Source organism: Procambarus clarkii, chromosome 53 (assembly GCF_040958095.1).
Source record: "Procambarus clarkii isolate CNS0578487 chromosome 53, FALCON_Pclarkii_2.0, whole genome shotgun sequence".
Lineage (NCBI taxonomy): Eukaryota > Metazoa > Arthropoda > Malacostraca > Decapoda > Cambaridae > Procambarus > Procambarus clarkii.
In genome coordinates, this window is record NC_091202.1 from 19728298 (window position 1) to 19747562 (window position 19265).

Genomic DNA, 19265 nt, shown 5'->3' on the forward strand with positions numbered 1-19265 from the left:
ACCACATTGTGCTGAGCGAATCCTTCTGCTAGACTTAGAAATTCTACCTATTGGTAGTATTGTGGGACCTCGCCAGTCTTCTGTTACATCACTCATCTACTTCCAAAGCTAAGAATAGCTTCTTTCTCGACTTCAGAAGACCGTAGTTTCAAGGTGAGCTTCTGTTAATTCTGTACACTTTACATGCGTGTGAAAGAGCTCTACTATTAACCAAGATCTTCTACATTATGCAAGTGCACTCATTTGCATAGAGCTTCCTAAGTGATGAATGACAGAAAAAACTTGTGATTTGTCAAAGACATCACGACCACCAATTTAACTCCACCTTTTGGTACGGATTCTGAAGCAAAGTCTGTAAACATTTTTGTCTATGATTGTAGTTTACATAAGTTTTTACTCCTACTTAGCCAGCAGTGTCATATCTCCTCTTAACTTTTTTATTTGGTCATAACATCAGGTCTGTTTCTCAGGCTCTTTCAATTCCTTCAATTTGTTAAAGGTGCTATCAGCACTAATATACAAGATTATTTGGCATATCTTGGTTACACTGGCGGATTTCCTGTTGTACTCACTCATGAGTTGACGAAGGGGAAGATGAGAGTGAAAAGGTTATGAAAAGGAAGAGGAAAGAGGAGGCACTGAAACTTTGATTCGTCCTCATGTCCCTCTAAAGTGCTAAATATTGGCTTAGTATTTTGCCCTGATGACCTTACCTCATTCTTAAAATTGTAAATGGTGGCGGCTTCCACGACTTCTTTCGGTGTATTCCCCTTGTTGACCACCAATACAGGGCGCGGGAACTTCCTAACATTTCTTCAACTCATTTGCATTTTCAACTTTATGCAATGTTTTCTTGGTTAACTTGCTCACATTATAAAGTGACGTCATATCCATCTTGTCTATTTGTCGCTGATCAGATGTATGTGTACTAACCTATTTGTGCCTGCAGGATCGAGCTTTAGCTCTTGGACCCTGTTTTTCTAGCCGTTAGTTGTCTAATGCAATGCCTCCTGACCTATGACTCCTGTGTGTGTGTGTGAATGTGTGTTGTTATATAGATGGTGAGTACGACAACCGCATGAATTTAAATGCACCGCTTGAAGCAATCAATTTAATGACTGACCTGCAGGAGTTGACATAGTTCTGGAGGCAGACAAGGCAGAAGGTGTGGCCGCAGGGCAGAGAGCGAGGCCGGTGCAGCAGATCCAGGCAGATGGCGCAGGTCACGTCATCCTCCTCCAGAGTCTGGCTGGTTCTTGCCGAGGCTGCTGACGAGGTGTGGCTGGTCTCGGAAGACCTGTCGACGCGCCGAGTCGTCGAACTGGAACGTTTTTGTGTGTGTCTGGGTTGGTTATCCTGCCGGAGCATTGAACCGGCTGTGGACGCTGTAGAGGAGGTCGCCAGGCATGCTGAGGACACCCCTGAGTTGGGGATTGTACTGGTCGAAGTCACCGATGTCCGCGAGCTTGAGGACTCGTTGTGTGCCCCTCTGCCCCTGCTAGGACCATCGACCTCGTGAGAGAGCCGCGCCTCGCGGTGAGACTCGCTCCTGGCGGTAGTTGCGGAGCTCTTACTCCTCGGGAGGTTGATAGCGGGGAGGGGGGGAAGGTCGGTGTTAAAGTGAGTGTAGCCGGTGATGACGATGTCCTGACGGTCCCGCTGCAGGCTGCTGGCTGACGACGCTGTCCTCTTGGGCAGGTGGCGGCTTCCTGCCCGCCTGCTGCCCTCCTTCGGTGCCGCAGAACCTGGCATCCTCACCTGCAAATAAAACAAACACATTGCATTAACGAATTGCCCTAACTATAGTGTGTTTAAGCAGACATATAAAAGATAAAATATCCAAAGCTATGATAACGACACACAAGATTGTAAAAAGAATTAAACAAATCGACAAATATGGAATGTTTCAAGTGCGGAAAAAGTGAGCATAGATGAAAATTAGAGACGCATCTGCCATAACACACCAGAACCACTTCACTTAAGGGTTGTGAACCAGTGGCATGAGTTGATGACGAAGATGAGTGACGCGGACACGATCGTCACAAGACTGCGTAGGAGCTGCAAATATGTGGCGACAAAATAGTAGATAACTGAGGCCATATGAATAGAAGTGTAAACACTGAAACTGAGGTTGTCTGTCAGCCCTTATACCCTGCCTCCCAGCCCTTATACCCTGCCTCCCAGCCCTTATACCCTGCCTCCCAGCCCTTACCTGCCTCCCAGCCCTTACATACCTCCAAGCCCTTACCAGTCTCCCAGCCCTTACCTACCTCCCAGCCCTTACCTGCCTCCCAGCCCTTACTTGCCTCCCAGCCCTTACCTACCTCCCAGCCCTTACCTACCTCCCAGCCCTTACCTGCCTCACAGCCCTTACCTGCCCCTCAGCCCCTCCCCTCCTCACAACCACTCCTCACAGCTAGTACTGCGGCCACCTCTCGTTACAACCTACACCAATAGACAGGAATGCTGAGAATTCTGGAAACTGTCCAAGGAGGAGCTCAAGGTAAGTGTCGCCTGTCCCCCACTCCCAGTGGGGGGGGGGGGCTGTAAGTAGCACGGAAATGACAGGTGTAAAACAAAAGCTCATTTAGATTGTTGTAATACAAATTGCAGTAAAGATCTCAACTCGTGTTGTTCAAGTTTGATTCCCGTTTTGAAACAACATTTCAAAATTTTCTCTTGACGTATATTGCCGCTTCCTCCCCCCCCCCCTCGTTGTCTAACCTGTCATTCAATGTGAGACAATTTGTACTCAACATTTTGTGTTTAATATTGCATGCTGCTTGCGTGGCTTACCTTAAGGATACTGTTATGCTGACTCTTGCGTCCTCCTTAAATACTTGTAAACAGTACAATACTTTTAACCATCAGTCATTCACATCACAACATTTCTTTCGATTCTCCTGTTTTTGTTCTTATTAAGAATCTATGGTTCCCCTTTTCTGGAGCCATCCGCCTTCCCCAATCTTGCCCATGTCGGTGTGTAAAGTCCACTGCCCTGTTTCCTCTGCCACCTCGGGGCCTCGTAGATTGGTGGATAGCGCGCAGGACTCGTAATTCTGTGGCGCGGGTTCGATTCCCGCACGAGGCAGAAACAAATGGGCAAAGTTTCTTTCACCCTGAATGCCCCTGTTATTTAGCAGTAAATAGGTACCTGGGAGTTAGTCAGCTGTCACGGGCTGCTTCCTGGGGGTGGAGGCCTGGTCGAGGACCGGGCCGCGGGGACACTAAAGCCCCGAAATCATCTCAAGATAAACCTCAAGATAACCTGACGCGCCTTCCGGAGAGAGATGGACTCCCTTCGTCGCGTACGTGGTATTGCTGCCTCTGTACCTGCCCAAGGTGAGATCCCCTCTCTGCTGTGATGGCAGAGAGGTGAGATCCCCTCTCTGCTGTGATGGCAGAGAGGCGAGATCCCCTCTCTGCTGTGACGGCAGAGAGGTGAGATCCCCTCTCTGCTGTGATAGGTTATCTTGAGGTTATCTTGAGTTGATTTCGGGGCTTTTTAGTGTCCCCGCGGCCCGGTCCTTGACCAGGCCTCCACCCCCAGGAAGCAGCCCGTGACAGCTGACTAACACCCAGGTACCTATTTACTGCTAGGTAACAGGGGCATTCAGGGTGAAAGAAACTTTTGCCCATTTGTTTCTGCCTCGTGCGGGAATCGAACCCGCGCCACAGAATTACGAGTCCTGCGCGCTATCCACCAGGCTACGAGGCCCCTAGGGTCTGGCAGAGAGGTGAGATCACCTCTCTGCTGTGATGGCAGAGAGGCGAGATCACCTCTCTGCTGTGATGGCAGAGGTGAGATCCCCTCTCTGCTGTGATGGCAGAGAGGTGAGATCCCCTCTCTGCTGTGATGGCAGAGAGGTGAGATCTCCTGTCTACCATCTCTCACCCTTGGTAGGCCACTGCATATGACCAGGATCTTCCCCTTATTCTTAACAAGAAGAGACCTAGAAGGTCCTTCATTAACTCTCATTTGTTATAAAAGCTTTACAATTGGTTGGTTCCTTCGAGTGCCTAAAGCTTAGATATGTGTCTGTGTACATGTTTGGGAAACATCAATAACAAACTCCATCGTATCGGGCAATACGCCTCCTGCAGTTTCCTTTATTCTGATGTTCTTATAATACTGTTTTCATAATCAGTTTAGAGGGTGGGAGGGTGTCACCCAGGTGCAGGTGGGAGGGGTGTCACCCAGGTGCAGGTGGGAGGGTGTCACCCAGGTGCAGGTGGGAGGGTGTCACCCAGGTGCAGGTGGGAGGGGTGTCACCCAGGTGCAGGTGGGAGGGTGTCACCCAGGTGTAGGTGGGAGGGTGTCACCCAGGTGTAGGTGGGAGGGTGTCACCCAGGTGCAGGTGGGAGGGTGTCACCCAGGTGCAGGTGGGAGGGTGTCACCCAGGTGCAGGTGGGAGGGTGTCACCCAGGTGCAGGTGGGAGGGGTGTCACCCAGGTGCAGGTGGGAGGGTGTCACCCAGGTGCAGGTGGGAGGGGCAGACTTGGCCGGCTGTTGACCTAAGCCGGTCTAGTGGTTCCCCAGGCGCCCGTTGGCTAGGTCAAGGACGGCAGACATAGCGGTGACTGGCAGACATTGTAGCGTGTGGCAGACACTGAAGCGTGTGGCAGACATAACGGTGAGTAGCAGACATAGCAGGTCCTGGGTTCGTATCCTGGCCGGGGGGGGGGGGGAGGGGGAGACGGGAGTTACTGGGCGCCAATCCTTAACTGTAGCCTCTGTTAAACTCAACAGTAAAATGGTCACTTGGTTGTAAAAACGCTTCATCGCGAAGGTCTCGTATTCCAGGGACCACAGGACTAAGGACTTGCCCGCAACGCTACGCGTACTTGTGGCTGTACAAGAATGTTAGAACTCTTGTATATATCTCAGTAAATAAATCAATAAAAAGTGTGTGAGAGCGGGTAGGGAGGGTGTGAGAGCGGGTAGGGAGGGTGTGAGAGCGGGTAGGGAGGGTGTGAGGGGGCGTAATGGCAGTAGACATAGTGCTGCCTACAAAAGGTCAGGGAACAAGGTAAGTCTTGACAAAAGTGGTCGTATGTCCAATATGTTGTGTGTATTCACCTAGTTGTGCTTGCGGGGGTTGAGCTCTGGCTCTTTGGTCCCGCCTCTCAACCGTCAATCAACTGGTGTACAGATTCCTGAGCCTATTAGACTCTATCATATCTACATTTGAAACTGTGTATGGAGTCAGCCTCCACCACATCACTGCCTAATGCATTCTACCTGTTAACTACTCTGACACTGATAAAGTTCTTTCTAACGTCCCTGTGGCTCATTTGGATACTTCCACCTGTGTCCCCTTGTTCATGTTCCACGAACAAGTTCATGCTAAAGAGTTTGTCTTTGTCCACTCGATCAATTTCTCTGAAAATTTTGTAGGTGGTTATCATGTCTCCCCTTACTCTTCTGTTTTCCAAGGACGTGAGGTTTAGCTGCCTTAGCTTTTCCTCGTAGCTCATACCTCTCAGTTCCGGCACTAATCTGGTGGAATACCTCTGAATCTTCTCTAACTTTATCTTTTGTTTAACTAGGTATGGACTCCGGACTGGAGCTGCATATTCCAGGATTGGTCTGATATTGGTGGTATACAGGGTCCTGAACGATTCCTTACACAAGTTTCTAAAGGCAGTTCTTACGTTGGCCAGTCTAACATATGCCGCTGATCATATCCTTTTGATGTGGGCCTCTGGGGACAGGTTCGGTGTGATATCAACCCCCAGATCTTTCTCTCTATTTGACTCAAGCAGGACTTCACCTCCCAGATGGTACCTTGTGTTCGGCCTCCTGCTCATTTGCCTAATTTCACCACTTTACACTTGCCTGTGTTGAACTTTAGTAGCCATTTTCTAGACCATTTCAGCAGTTTGTCCAGGTCGTCCTGTAGTCTCTGTCTATCTTCATCTGTCTTGACTCGTCTCATCATTTTAGCACCATCAGCAACCATTGAGAGGAATGAGGCTATGCCCTCTAGAAGATCGTTTAGATATATTAGAAACTCCGCTGGTGACATCTCGCCACTCTGATGCGTCCCCCCCCTCCCCTCTCCCCCTCACAGTTACTCGCTGTTTCATGTTGCTTAGATACTCCCTTATCCATTGGAGCACCTTACCTTTTACTCCAGCCTGTTGCTCCAACTTTTGTACCTTTTTTTTTATCTTTATTTAAGAAAATACAATATAAATCATATATACATAAGTTTTACACTGCCTTTTATGGGGTATAGTGTGTGTGTGTTCTCACCTAGTTTTACTCACCTAGTTGTGCTTGAGGGGGGGTTGAGCTCTGGCTCTTTGGTCCCGCCTCTCAACTGTCAATCAACTGGTGTACAGGTTCCTGAGCCTACTGGGCTCTATCATATCTACATTTGAAACTGTGTATGGAGTCAGCCTCCACCACATCACTGCCTAATGCATCCCATCTGTTAACTACTCCGACACTGAAAAAGTTCTTTCTTACGACCCTGTGGCTCATTTGGGTACTCAGTCTCCACCTGTGTACTTATTCGTGTTCCACCCGTGCTAAACAGTTTGCCTTTATCTACCCTGTCAATTCATCTGAGAATTTTCTAAGTAGTGATCATGTCTCCCGTAACTTTTCTATCTTCTAGTCGTGAGGTTTAGTTCCAATAATCTTTCCTCTAGCTCATTCATCTCAGCTCGGGGTCTAGCCTGGTGACCTCTGAACCTTTTCTAACTTCGTTTTATATTTGACTAGATGTGGACTCCATGCTAGAGCTGCATATTCCATTATTGGTCTGACATATGAGGTACACAAGTTTCTGAATAATTCCTTACACAAGTTTCTGAAGGCAGTTCTTATGTTCAGCAGCCTTGCATACGCCGCTGATGTTATCCTTTTGATGGGGGCTTCAGGGGACAGGTCTGGTGTGATATCAACCCCCAGGTCTCTCATCTCTCGTCCTGACTGCTGAAGGATTTCTTCTCCCAGCTGGTACCTTGTGTTTGACCTCCTGCTCCCTACGCCTATCTTCATCACTTTGCACTTGCTCGCGTTAAACTCTAGTAGCCATTTATTGGACCATTCCTTCAGTCTATCCAGGTCATCCTGTAACCTCTTGCTGTCCTCCTGTTTCAATTCTTCTTATAATTATAACATCATCAGCAAACATTGAGAGGAATGAGTCTATACACTCTGGAAGATCATTCACGTATATCATAAACAAGATAGGGCCGATTACAGAAGCTTGTGGGCCTCCGCTGGTGGCATCACGCTAGTCTGAAGTTTCACGCCTCACAGTAACTTTCTGCTTCCTATTGTTTAGGTACTCCCTTATCCATTGGAACACTCTGCCGCTTACTCTAGCTTGTTTCTCCAACTTATGCAACATATGACCTACTGTGTCAAAAGCTTTCTGACAGTCCAAGAAAATGCAGTCTGCCCATCCCTTTCTTGCTTAATGCTTGTTGCTTGATCATAGAATTGTATCAAACCTGTGAGACACGACTTGCCATCCCTGAACCCATGTTGGTGGTGTGTTACAAAGTCCCTTCTCTCCAGATGTGCTACCAGGCTTTTTCTCACCATCTTCTCCATCACCTTGCATGGTATACAAGTTAAGGATACTGGCCTGTAGTTTAGGGCCTTCTGCCTATCCCTTTTTTGTATATTGAGACTACGTTGGCTGTCTCCCAACTCTCTCGAATGGTGGTGGTGGTGTTTTAGATTCAGCTACTGGGAACAAAAAGTTCCAAGTAACACAGGCTATAGTGCAACCCGTCCTCTTAAAAATAATGTCATTTTTGGCTCGTATGTGCGCTAAGGCCAAAAGTGGACGTAATTTGAAATGAAATCGGCTCACGAAAGTGACGTACTGTCCCGTTTTCTGTTCGAGTCGTCCGGCTTACTCGGTAAGGTTAGGAGAGGAAACTTTCAATTAATGTTTTTCATAACGTTTTGAAACTTTATGATAATTTCCTGCCCACCTAACTTATCAGAGGACCCTTAACTTACTGTTGTTGAGAAAAAATCTCAAATTTATTTTAATTTTTTTTTTCATTTTCAAATTGCGTCCACTTTCGGCCATACTGGTAAACGGCCAAAAGCAACGTTGTTTTTAAGAGGACAGGTTATGGTGAGCCCGTAGTGAACTAACCTGGCACAGGAGTGGAGCTGTATGTGTTCTCTGGTAGGTTTCCTGTCTCCATCAGGTCCAACAGCCTTAGTCACATCTAGATCAAGTAGATACTTCCTAACCTCATCTCTGGTAATTTCAATAGCTTCCAAGCTTCCTTGGTTTATCGCCAGCCCTCTTAGTTCAGGGACTTCTTCTTGTTCTATTGTGCAGACCTCCTGGAATCTCTTGTTGAGTTCTTCACACACCTCTTTGTCATTCTATATGTACCCATCCTCTCCATTTTTTTTTCTTAACCTGTTCTTTCACTGTTGTTTTTCTCCTGATGTCGCGGTATAGCAGTTTTGGTTGGGTCTTGGCTTTATTTGCTATGTCATCTTCAAACAGCCTCTCTGGTTCTCACCTCACACTGAGGTACCCATTTCTGGCCCTCTGGTATCTCTGTCTCTGTCTCTGTCTCTGTCTCTGTCTCTCTCTCTCTCTCTCTCTCTCTCTCTCTCTCTCTCTCTCTCTCTCTCTCTCTCTCTCTCTCTCTCTCTCTCTCTCTCTCTCTGCTGGGAACGTCCGAGCGTGTGCGTGTGTGAGAGTATGGTATATGAACGTAAGAGTTCCAGCGTTTGTGAGTGTGTGTGAGAAGTAAGAGTGTGTGCGTTAGTGAGTGGTTTGTGTGAAAGTAAGAGTGTGTGCGTAAGAGAGAGTGTGCGCGTGTGTGAGAGTGGGCTGTGTGAACATAAGTGTGTGTGTGCGTGTGTGTGAGAGTGGGCTGTGTGAACATAAGTGTGTGCGTGTGTGTGTGAGAGTGGGCTGTGTGAACATAAGAGTGTGTGTGTGTGTGTGTGTGAGAGTGGGCTGTGTGAACTTAAGAGTGTGTGCGTGTGTGTGAGAGTGGGCTGTGTGAACATAAGTGTGTGTGTGCGTGTGTGTGAGAGTGGGCTGTGTGAACATAAGTGTGTGTGTGCGTGTGTGTGAGAGTGGGCTGTGTGAACATAAGAGTGTGTGCGTGTGTGTGTGAGAGTGGGCTGTGTGAACATAAGAGTGTGTGTGTGTGTGTGTGTGAGAGTGGGCTGTGTGAACATAAGAGTGTGTGCGTGTGTGTGAGAGTGGGCTGTGTGAACATAAGAGTGTGTGCGCGTGTGTGTGAGAGTGGGCTGTGTGAACATAAGTGTGTGCGTGTGTGTGTGAGAGTGGGCTGTGTGAACATAAGAGTGTGTGCGTGTGTGTGTGAGAGTGGGCTGTGTGAACATAAGAGTGTGTGTGTGTGTGTGTGAGAGTGGGCTGTGTGAACATAAGAGTGTGTGCGTGTGTGTGAGAGTGGGCTGTGTGAACATAAGAGTGTGTGCGTGTGTGTGAGAGTGGGCTGTGTGAACATAAGAGTGTGTGCGTGTGTGTGAGAGTGGGCTGTGTGAACATAAGAGTGTGTGCGTGTGTGTGTGAGAGTGGGCTGTGTGAACATAAGAGTGTGTGCGTGTGTGTGAGAGTGGGCTGTGTGAACATAAGAGTGAGTGTGTGCGTGTGTGTGAGAGTGGGCTGTGTGAACATAAGAGTGTGTGCGTGTGTGTGAGAGAGTGGGCTGTGTGAACATAAGAGTGTGTGCGTGTGTGTGAGAGTGGGCTGTGTGAACATAAGAGTGTGTGCGTGTGTGTGAGAGTGGGCTGTGTGAACATAAGAGTGTGTGCGTGTGTGTGTGAGAGTGGGCTGTGTGAACATATGAGTGTGTGTGTGTGTGTGAGAGAGTGGGCTGTGTGAACATAAGAGTGAGTGTGTGCGTGTGTGTGAGAGTGGGCTGTGTGAACATAAGAGTGTGTGCGTGTGTGTGTGAGAGTGGGCTGTGTGAACATAAGAGTGTGTGCGTGTGTGTGAGAGTGGGCTGTGTGAACATAAGAGTGTGTGTGCGTGTGTGTGTGAGAGTGGGCTGTGTGAACATAAGAGTGTGTGTGAGAGTGACTCCTGCGACCTTACAAGTCAAGTGGTAAACTCAGTTGAGGTCAGCTGGTGAAGGCTGAATTGAGGTTCAGGTCGTGGCGGGGTTGGTGAGGGGCAGAGGGTGTTGGTGAGGGGCAGAGGGTGTTGGTGAGGTGCTGAGGGTGTTGGTGAGGGGCAGAGGGTGTTGGTGAGGGGCAGAGGGTGTTGGTGAGGGGCAGAGGGTGTTGGTGAGGGGCAGAGGGTGTTGGTGAGGGGCAGAGGGTGTTGGTGAGGGGCAGAGGGTGTTGGTGAGGGGCAGAGGGTGTTGGTGAGGTGCAGAGGGTGTTGGTGAGGTGCAGAGAGTGTTGGTGAGGTGCAGAGAGTGTTGGTGAGGTGCAGAGGGTGTTGGTGAGGGGCAGAGGGTGTTGGTGAGGGGCAGAGGGTGTTGGTGAGGTGCAGAGGGTGTTGGTGAGGTGCAGAGAGTGTTGGTGAGGTGCAGAGGGTGTTGGTGAGGTGCAGAGGGTGTTGGTGAGGTGCAGAGGGTGTTGGTGAGGGGCAGAGGGTGTTGGTGAGGCGCTGAGGGTGTTGGTGAGGGGCTGAGGGTGTTGGTGAGGTGCAGAGGGTGTTGGTGAGGCGCAGAGGGTGTTGGTGAGGCGCAGAGGGTGTTGGTGAGGCGCAGAGGGTGTTGGTGAGGCGCAGAGGGTGTTGGTGAGGCGCAGAGGGTGTTGGTGAGGGGCTGAGGGTGTTGGTGAGGGGCAGAGGGTGTTGGTGAGGGGCAGAGGGTGTTGGTGAGGCGCAGAGGGTGTTGGTGAGGCGCAGAGGGTGTTGGTGAGGCGCAGAGGGTGTTGGTGAGGCGCAGAGGGTGTTGGTGAGGGGCAGAGGGTGTTGGTGAGGGGCAGAGGGTGTTGGTGAGGGGCAGAGGGTGTTGGTGAGGGGCAGAGGGTGTTGGTGAGGGGCAGAGGGTGTTGGTGAGGCGCAGAGGGTGTTGGTGAGGGGCAGAGGGTGTTGGTGAGGAGCAGAGGGTGTTGGTGAGGGGCAGAGGGTGTTGGTGAGGGGCAGAGGGTGTTGGTGAGGGGCAGAGGGTGTTGGTGAGGGGCAGAGGGTGTTGGTGAGGCGCAGAGGGTGTTGGTGAGGCGCAGAGGGTGTTGGTGAGGCGCAGAGGGTGTTGGTGAGGGGCAGAGGGTGTTGGTGAGGGGCAGAGGGTGTTGGTGAGGGGCAGAGGGTGTTGGTGAGGGGCAGAGGGTGTTGGTGAGGGGCAGAGGGTGTTGGTGAGGGGCAGAGGGTGTTGGTGAGGCGCAGAGGGTGTTGGTGAGGGGCAGAGGGTGTTGGTGAGGGGCAGAGGGTGTTGGTGAGGGGCAGAGGGTGTTGGTGAGGGGCAGAGGGTGTTGGTGAGGGGCAGAGGGTGTTGGTGAGGGGCAGAGGGTGTTGGTGAGGGGCAGAGGGTGTTGGTGAGGTGCAGAGGGTGTTGGTGAGGTGCAGAGGGTGTTGGTGAGGGGCAGAGGGTGTTGGTGAGGTGCAGAGGGTGTTGGTGAGGGGCAGAGGGTGTTGGTGAGGGGCAGAGGGTGTTGGTGAGGGGCTGAGGGTGTTGGTGAGGGGCTGAGGGTGTTGGTGAGGGGCAGAGGGTGTTGGTGAGGGGCAGAGGGTGTTGGTGAGGGGCAGAGGGTGTTGGTGAGGGGCTGAGGGTGTTGGTGAGGGGCAGAGGGTGTTGGTGAGGTGCAGAGGGTGTTGGTGAGAGGCAGAGGTGTTGGTGAGGCGCTGAGGGTGTTGGTGAGGTGCAGAGGGTGTTGGTGAGGTGCAGAGGGTGTTGGTGAGGGGCAGAGGGTGTTGGTGAGTAGTGGTGTGGGTAGTGTGGATGGTGTTGTGGGTTACCTTACCTTGATTTCGGGGCTTAGCGACCCAGCGGCTCGGTCGTCGACCAGGCCTCCTTGTTGCTGGACTGGTCAACCAGGCTGTTGGACGCGGCTGCTCGCAGCCAGACGTATGTGTCACAGCCTGGTTGATCAGGTATCCTTTGGAGGTACTTGTTGAGTTCTCTCTTGAACACTGTGAGGGGTCGGCCAATTATGTCCCTTATGTGTAGTGGAAGCGTGTTGAACAGTCTCGGGCCTCCTTCTTGGAGTGGTGATATCTCTGCCGTTTTTAGTATGTCAGGAATAATGCCAGTATCTAAGGCTTTGTCTCTAAAGAATGTGAAGGGTCTGAGATGCTTTTCTTCACAGTTCTTGGTGAATATAGAGTTCCAAGAATCAGGGCCTGATGCAGAGTGCATATTTATACTGTCTATGGTTTTTTCAAAATCCAGTGGGGATACGATGACATCTGATCTATGATTTGTGTTTGGTATCATATCTATGAAAAATTCATTTGGTTTATCAATCTTCAGTGTGTTCAGTGGCTCGTTGAAAACGGAGTCATATTGATTCTTCGGTATTTCGTTCATTTCTTTGTTGTCATCAGTGAACGTTCCATCTCCTATTCGCAGGGGCCCGATACTAGATGTGTTTTTTTATCTTGATTTTGCATAGGATAACAAATATTTCTGATTTCTCTCTATTTCACTGATGACCTTTTACTCTCTTTGCCTCTCCTGGGTATTGTATGGTTCTTGTTCCTTTAGTTCAATCGTTTCTATTTCTCTACCTTGCTTTCTTCGCCGTTCTTGAGATAGGGGCGTGACGCTCAAGTTGTTCCGCGATTCGTTTTCTTCGCCTGTAGAGGGAACGACGTTCCCGTTCCAGTCTACATGTCTTCCTCTTTTGTCTTAGGTATGCGGTTTGAGCATATTTTTAGTGATACTGAGCTTACTTTTTCCAGGCACTGGTTCAGGTTTGCATTTTCTAGTTCTTCTTCTTAGCTTATTTATGTGAGGTCTTGGTTTATTTGCTCCTAGTTTATATGTTTATTGTTAAAATTGAATTTGGAAAATTCTCTTCCACTGGGATTCGGGACTGGTTTTGAAGGTCTATTCCCCATGGTTGTCAGAACTTCAATTAAGTTGTGATCTGAGTAACAGGTATTTGTAATCATTATGTAGATGATCAGTTCATCATAATTAGTGAAAATGAGGTCCAGCGTGTTCTCCTTTCTAGTTGGATCTACTATTTGCTGGCTTAAAGCAAACCTGTCGCACATCCGTAGCAGGTCATTTGCATGTGCCTGTTCATTTAGGCTACTTCCTGGTATTCTTTCCGATATTACTGTATTAGCCAGGTGCTTCCATTTCAGGTGCTGTAAGTTGAAGTCCCCAAGCAGGATGATGTATGGGGCTGGATTTGTGAGGTTTGCCAAGCAGTTCTATTTGCATTAGTTGGTCTTTAAACTGCTGGTGATTGGCCTCTGGTGACTTGTATACAAGGACAATAACTACATTTAAGATCTCTGTTTTGATTATCAGCACTTCCACCATATCGTTTATGGTGTTTAGCAGCTCAGTGCAGATGAGTGTGTCTTTGATGTACAGGCTGACCCCACCATGTAGTCTGTGTTTCCTGCCACATCTGAAAAGATTGTACTCCGAAATCCATATATCACCATCATGGTAGTCCTTTGAGAGGGTTTCCGGTAGGGGTGCAAACACTGCATCTGCCTCATGTAGGAGGCCAGCTATAAAGTGAACTTTGTTAGATTTGTGTGTTTTCATACCCTGAATGTTGGCAAATAAAAATGATGTTATGTTTGTGGAAGTGCTGGATGCTTTACTTGGTGTTAATATCTGAGGCTCTGGTATGGAGGCCACTGTGTTTGCGTCCTCTCCAGCATTTGACAGTTGGTGGTAAGGTCTGGACATTTTTTCCCATTCTTCTGTTCCTCTTGCTAAAAATCATCTTAGTAAATAGTGTTGTAGCTGCTTTCATCTAGGCGGTTTGTCGGTTTTATTCGCCTGGCAACTTTTATATGAAAAGTTGGACATTCTGTGTTGAAACATTCATTCTTATTTTAAAGAGTTCTTGCACAGTTCTGGGTGAAAGAGATCACAGCTTTTGGTACATTTACTTGTTCTAAGAAGGTTCCTACACTTTCTGGGATGATCATATTTACTTATTCCATTGTTCTTCCCGATATCCCATGTTCATAGATACCCCATTTGTAATAGTGGTAGGTTTTCGGTCCTTGTTTTGTTTGTTTAAAAAAAACCTTTCGCCAATATTGCGCCCGACCCCAACATCACGTCCGGCTCCGGCGCCAATATCGCATCCGGGATTGATTCCGGATGCCAGATTTGGAGCCAGATCCTGGGATCTGGCTCCAAATCTGATTCTACCTGGGTGACCTTGACAATTTGTTTGAAAACATTCGAGATTTCTGTGCAGGCAATTAGAAGTGATTCTCTGTGCTCCGCTGGGGTTTTATCCAGAATTGCGTTCATCTTCAAGACAGTAATATTGTCCTTTATGCAGAACCAGTACACCGAGTGGTCTCTGAGACCAATTCTCAGAACATAATTCTGCTGAACATAATTGGCACTGGAAGCTCTGGTCGTAATCTACTTTCATGATACATTCTGTGCACATCTTTAGTAAAGACATGTTTACTGAATACTTGTGGTCAATGGTGGTGATAAGGCAGTGGAGTGGCGGGTGTTGACCAGTGGTGAAGGGAGGGCAGGGATGGGGGCGGGTGTTGACCAGTGGTGAAGGGAGGGCAGGGATGGGGGCGACCGTTGACCAGTGGTGAAGGGAGGGCAGGGATGGGGGCGACCGTTGACCAGTGGTGAAGGGAGGGCAGGGATGGGGGCGACCGTTGACCAGTGGTGAAGGGAGGGCAGGGATGGGGGCGACCGTTGACCAGTGGTGAAGGGAGGGCAGGGATGGGGGCGACCGTTGACCAGTGGTGAAGGGAGGGCAGGGATGGGGGCGACCGTTGACCAGTGGTGAAGGGAGGGCAGGGATGGGGGCGACCGTTGACCAGTGGTGAAGGGAGGGCAGGGATGGGGGCGACCGTTGACCAGTGGTGAAGGGAGGGCAGGGATGGGGGCGACCGTTGACCAGTGGTGAAGGGAGGGCAGGGATGGGGGCGACCGTTGACCAGTGGTGAAGGGAGGGCAGGGATGGGGGCGACCGTTGACCAGTGGTGAAGGGAGGGCAGGGATGGGGGCGACCGTTGACCAGTGGTGAAGGGAGGGCAGGGATGGGGGCGGGTGTTGACCAGTGGTGAAGGGAGGGCAGGGATGGGGGCGACCGTTGACCAGTGGTGAAGGGAGGGCAGGGATGGGGGCGACCGTTGACCAGTGGTGAAGGGAGGGCAGGGATGGGGGCGACCGTTGACCAGTGGTGAAGGGAGGGCAGGGATGGGGGCGACCGTTGACCAGTGGTGAAGGGAGGGCAGGGATGGGGGCGACCGTTGACCAGTGGTGAAGGGAGGGCAGGGATGGGGGCGACCGTTGACCAGTGGTGAAGGGAGGGCAGGGATGGGGGCGACCGTTGACCAGTGGTGAAGGGAGGGCAGGGATGGGGGCGACCGTTGACCAGTGGTGAAGGGAGGGCAGGGATGGGGGCGACCGTTGACCAGTGGTGAAGGGAGGGCAGGGATGGGGGCGGGTGTTGACCAGTGGTGAAGGGAGGGCAGGGATGGGGGCGGGTGTTGACCAGTGGTGAAGGGAGGGCAGGGATGGGGGCGACCGTTGACCAGTGGTGAAGGGAGGGCAGGGATGGGGGCGACCGTTGACCAGTGGTGAAGGGAGGGCAGGGATGGGGGCGGGTGTTGACCAGTGGTGAAGGGAGGGCAGGGATGGGGGCGACCGTTGACCAGTGGTGAAGGGAGGGCAGGGATGGGGGCGGGTGTTGACCAGTGGTGAAGGGAGGGCAGGGATGGGGGCGACCGTTGACCAGTGGTGAAGGGAGGGCAGGGATGGGGGCGACCGTTGACCAGTGGTGAAGGGAGGGCAGGGATGGGGGCGGGTGTTGACCAGTGGTGAAGGGAGGGCAGGGATGGGGGCGACCGTTGACCAGTGGTGAAGGGAGGGCAGGGATGGGGGCGACCGTTGACCAGTGGTGAAGGGAGGGCAGGGATGGGGGCGGGTGTTGACCAGTGGTGAAGGGAGGGCAGGGATGGGGGCGACCGTTGACCAGTGGTGAAGGGAGGGCAGGGATGGGGGCGACCGTTGACCAGTGGTGAAGGGAGGGCAGGGATGGGGGCGGGTGTTGACCAGTGGTGAAGGGAGGGCAGGGATGGGGGCGACCGTTGACCAGTGGTGAAGGGAGGGCAGGGATGGGGGCGACCGTTGACCAGTGGTGAAGGGAGGGCAGGGATGGGGGCGGGTGTTGACCAGTGGTGAAGGGAGGGCAGGGATGGGGGCGACCGTTGACCAGTGGTGAAGGGAGGGCAGGGATGGGGGCGGGTGTTGACCAGTGGTGAAGGGAGGGCAGGGATGGGGGCGGGTGTTGACCAGTGGTGAAGGGAGGGCAGGGATGGGGGCGACCGTTGACCAGTGGTGAAGGGAGGGCAGGGATGGGGGCGACCGTTGACCAGTGGTGAAGGGAGGGCAGGGATGGGGGCGACCGTTGACCAGTGGTGAACGGAGGGCAGGGATGGGGGCGGGTGTTGACCAGTGGTGAAGGGAGGGCAGGGATGGGGGCGACCGTTGACCAGTGGTGAAGGGAGGGCAGGGATGGGGGCGACCGTTGACCAGTGGTGAAGGGAGGGCAGGGATGGGGGCGACCGTTGACCAGTGGTGAAGGGAGGGCAGGGATGGGGGCGACCGTTGACCAGTGGTGAAGGGAGGGCAGGGATGGGGGCGACCGTTGACCAGTGGTGAAGGGAGGGCAGGGATGGGGGCGACCGTTGACCAGTGGTGAAGGGAGGGCAGGGATGGGGGCGACCGTTGACCAGTGGTGAAGGGAGGGCAGGGATGGGGGCGACCGTTGACCAGTGGTGAAGGGAGGGCAGGGATGGGGGCGACCGTTGACCAGTGGTGAAGGGAGGGCAGGGATGGGGGCGACCGTTGACCAGTGGTGAAGGGAGGGCAGGGATGGGGGCGACCGTTGACCAGTGGTGAAGGGAGGGCAGGGATGGGGGCGACCGTTGACCAGTGGTGAAGGGAGGGCAGGGATGGGGGCGACCGTTGACCAGTGGTGAAGGGAGGGCAGGGATGGGGGCGGGTGTTGACCAGTGGTGAAGGGAGGGCAGGGATGGGGGCGACCGTTGACCAGTGGTGAAGGGAGGGCAGGGATGGGGGCGACCGTTGACCAGTGGTGAAGGGAGGGCAGGGATGGGGGCGACCGTTGACCAGTGGTGAAGGGAGGGCAGGGATGGGGGCGGGTGTTGACCAGTGGTGAAGGGAGGGCAGGGATGGGGGCGACCGTTGACCAGTGGTGAAGGGAGGGCAGGGATGGGGGCGACCGTTGACCAGTGGTGAAGGGAGGGCAGGGATGGGGGCGACCGTTGACCAGTGGTGAAGGGAGGGCAGGGATGGGGGCGACCGTTGACCAGTGGTGAAGGGAGGGCAGGGATGGGGGCGACCGTTGACCAGTGGTGAAGGGAGGGCAGGGATGGGGGCGACCGTTGACCAGTGGTGAAGGGAGGGCAGGGATGGGGGCGGGTGTTGACCAGTGGTGAAGGGAGGGCAGGGATGGGGGCGACCGTTGACCAGTGGTGAAGGGAGGGCAGGGATGGGGGCGACCGTTGACCAGTGGTGAAGGGAGGGCAGGGATGGGGGCGGGTGTTGACCAGTGGTGAAGGGAGGGCAGGGATGGGGGCGACCGTTGACCAGTGGTGAAGGGAGGGCAGGGATGGGGGCGACCGTTGACCAGTGGTGAAGGGAGGGCAGGGATGGGGGCGACCGTTGACCAGTGGTGAAGGGAGGGCAGGGATGGGGGCGACCGTTGACCAGTGGTGAAGGGAGGGCAGGGATGGGGGCGACCCTTCACAGCTCACCGAGTGTGAATACCCGGTCTTTTATTATATTATTATGAGGGAGCCGGTCGGCCGAGCGGACAGCACGCTGGACTTGTGGTCCCGTGTTCGATCCCGGGCGCCGGATAGAAACAATGGGCAGTTTCTTTCACCCTATGCCCCCTGTTACCTAGCAGTAAAATAGGTACCTGGGTGTTAGTCAGCTGTCACGGGCTGCTTCCTGGGGGTGGAGGCCTGGTCGAGGACCGGGTCGCGGGGATACTAAAGCCCCGAAATCATCTCAAGATAACCCAGGTATGTATACCCAGCCTCGTACCCACTGTACAGAGTCTGGGGCCAAATTCACGAAGCAGTGACGCAAGCACTTACGAACCTGTACATCTTTTCTCAATTTTTGGTGGCTTTGTTTACATTTATTAAACAGTTAACGAGCTCCGAAGCACCAGGAGGCTCACACACAGAGATCACACTAACGTGATGCATCAAATGAACAAATCCACAAGGGCCGTGACGTGGATTCGAACCTGCGTCCGGGAGCATCCCAGACACTGCCTTAATCGACTGAGCTACGACAGGGTTAACTGCTCCCGGACGCAGGTTCGAATCCTCGTCACAGCCTCACAGCCCTTGTGGATTTGTTCATCGTGAGGCTGTTTATAACAATAACAACATTGGATTGGGAAGTTCTCATGCTTGTAAACTGTTTAATATAGGTTACCAAAGCCGTCAAAGATGAGGAAAGATGTACACGTTCGTAAGTGCTTCGTGAATCTGGCCCCAGGTCTGTGTTGCTTCACTGTTGCACTGAATTATACGTTCCAAAATTTCCACCTGGCAATTTTCCTACACTTTCCGACCTTCATGTCTGTTGTGTTACCGTTCACTATTCACTGCATCACTGTTCACTATACTCCGCGTATACCCAGATACATATATGTGAACACGGGTAGTGTGGGTTGTGTGGGTAGTGTGGATGGTGTTGTTGGTTGTGGTGTGGGTGGTATTGTGGGTTGTGGTGTGGGTAGTGTGGGTGTGTAGTGTGGGTGGTGTTGTGGGTTGTGGTGTTGTGGGTTGTGCAGGTGGTGCTGTGGGTGGTGTTGTGGGTTGTGTAGGTGGTGTTGTTGGTAGTGTGGGTGGTGTTGTTGGTAGTGTGGGTGTTGTTGTGGGTAGTGTGGGTGTTGTTGGTAGTGTGGGTGGTGTTGTGGGTAGTGTGGGTGGTGTTGTTGGTAGTGTGGGTGGTGTTGTTGGTAGTGTGGGTGGTGTTGTTGGTAGTGTGGGTGGTGTTGTTGGTAGTGTGGGTGGTGTTGTTGGTAGTGTGGGTGGTGTTGTGGGTAGTGTGGGTGGTGTTGTGGGTAGTGTGGGTGGTGTTGTGGGTAGTGTGGGTGTTGTGGGTGGTGTTGT

General features: G+C 52.2%; 1 protein-coding gene across 4 annotated transcripts in view; it reads right to left on the minus strand.

Annotated features, from left to right (window-relative positions):
• LOC123767204 (tripartite motif-containing protein 3) overlaps positions 1 to 19265 on the minus strand; it is a 160926-nt gene that overhangs the window by 41166 nt on the left and 100495 nt on the right. For all 4 annotated transcript variants that reach the window (XM_069304738.1, XM_069304739.1, XM_069304740.1 and 1 more), the window contains exon 2: positions 1124 to 1758. In XM_069304738.1, the coding sequence (XP_069160839.1) occupies positions 1124 to 1752 (629 nt within the window). In that variant the 5' untranslated portion in view covers positions 1753 to 1758. The remainder of the gene's footprint in view (positions 1 to 1123; positions 1759 to 19265) is intronic.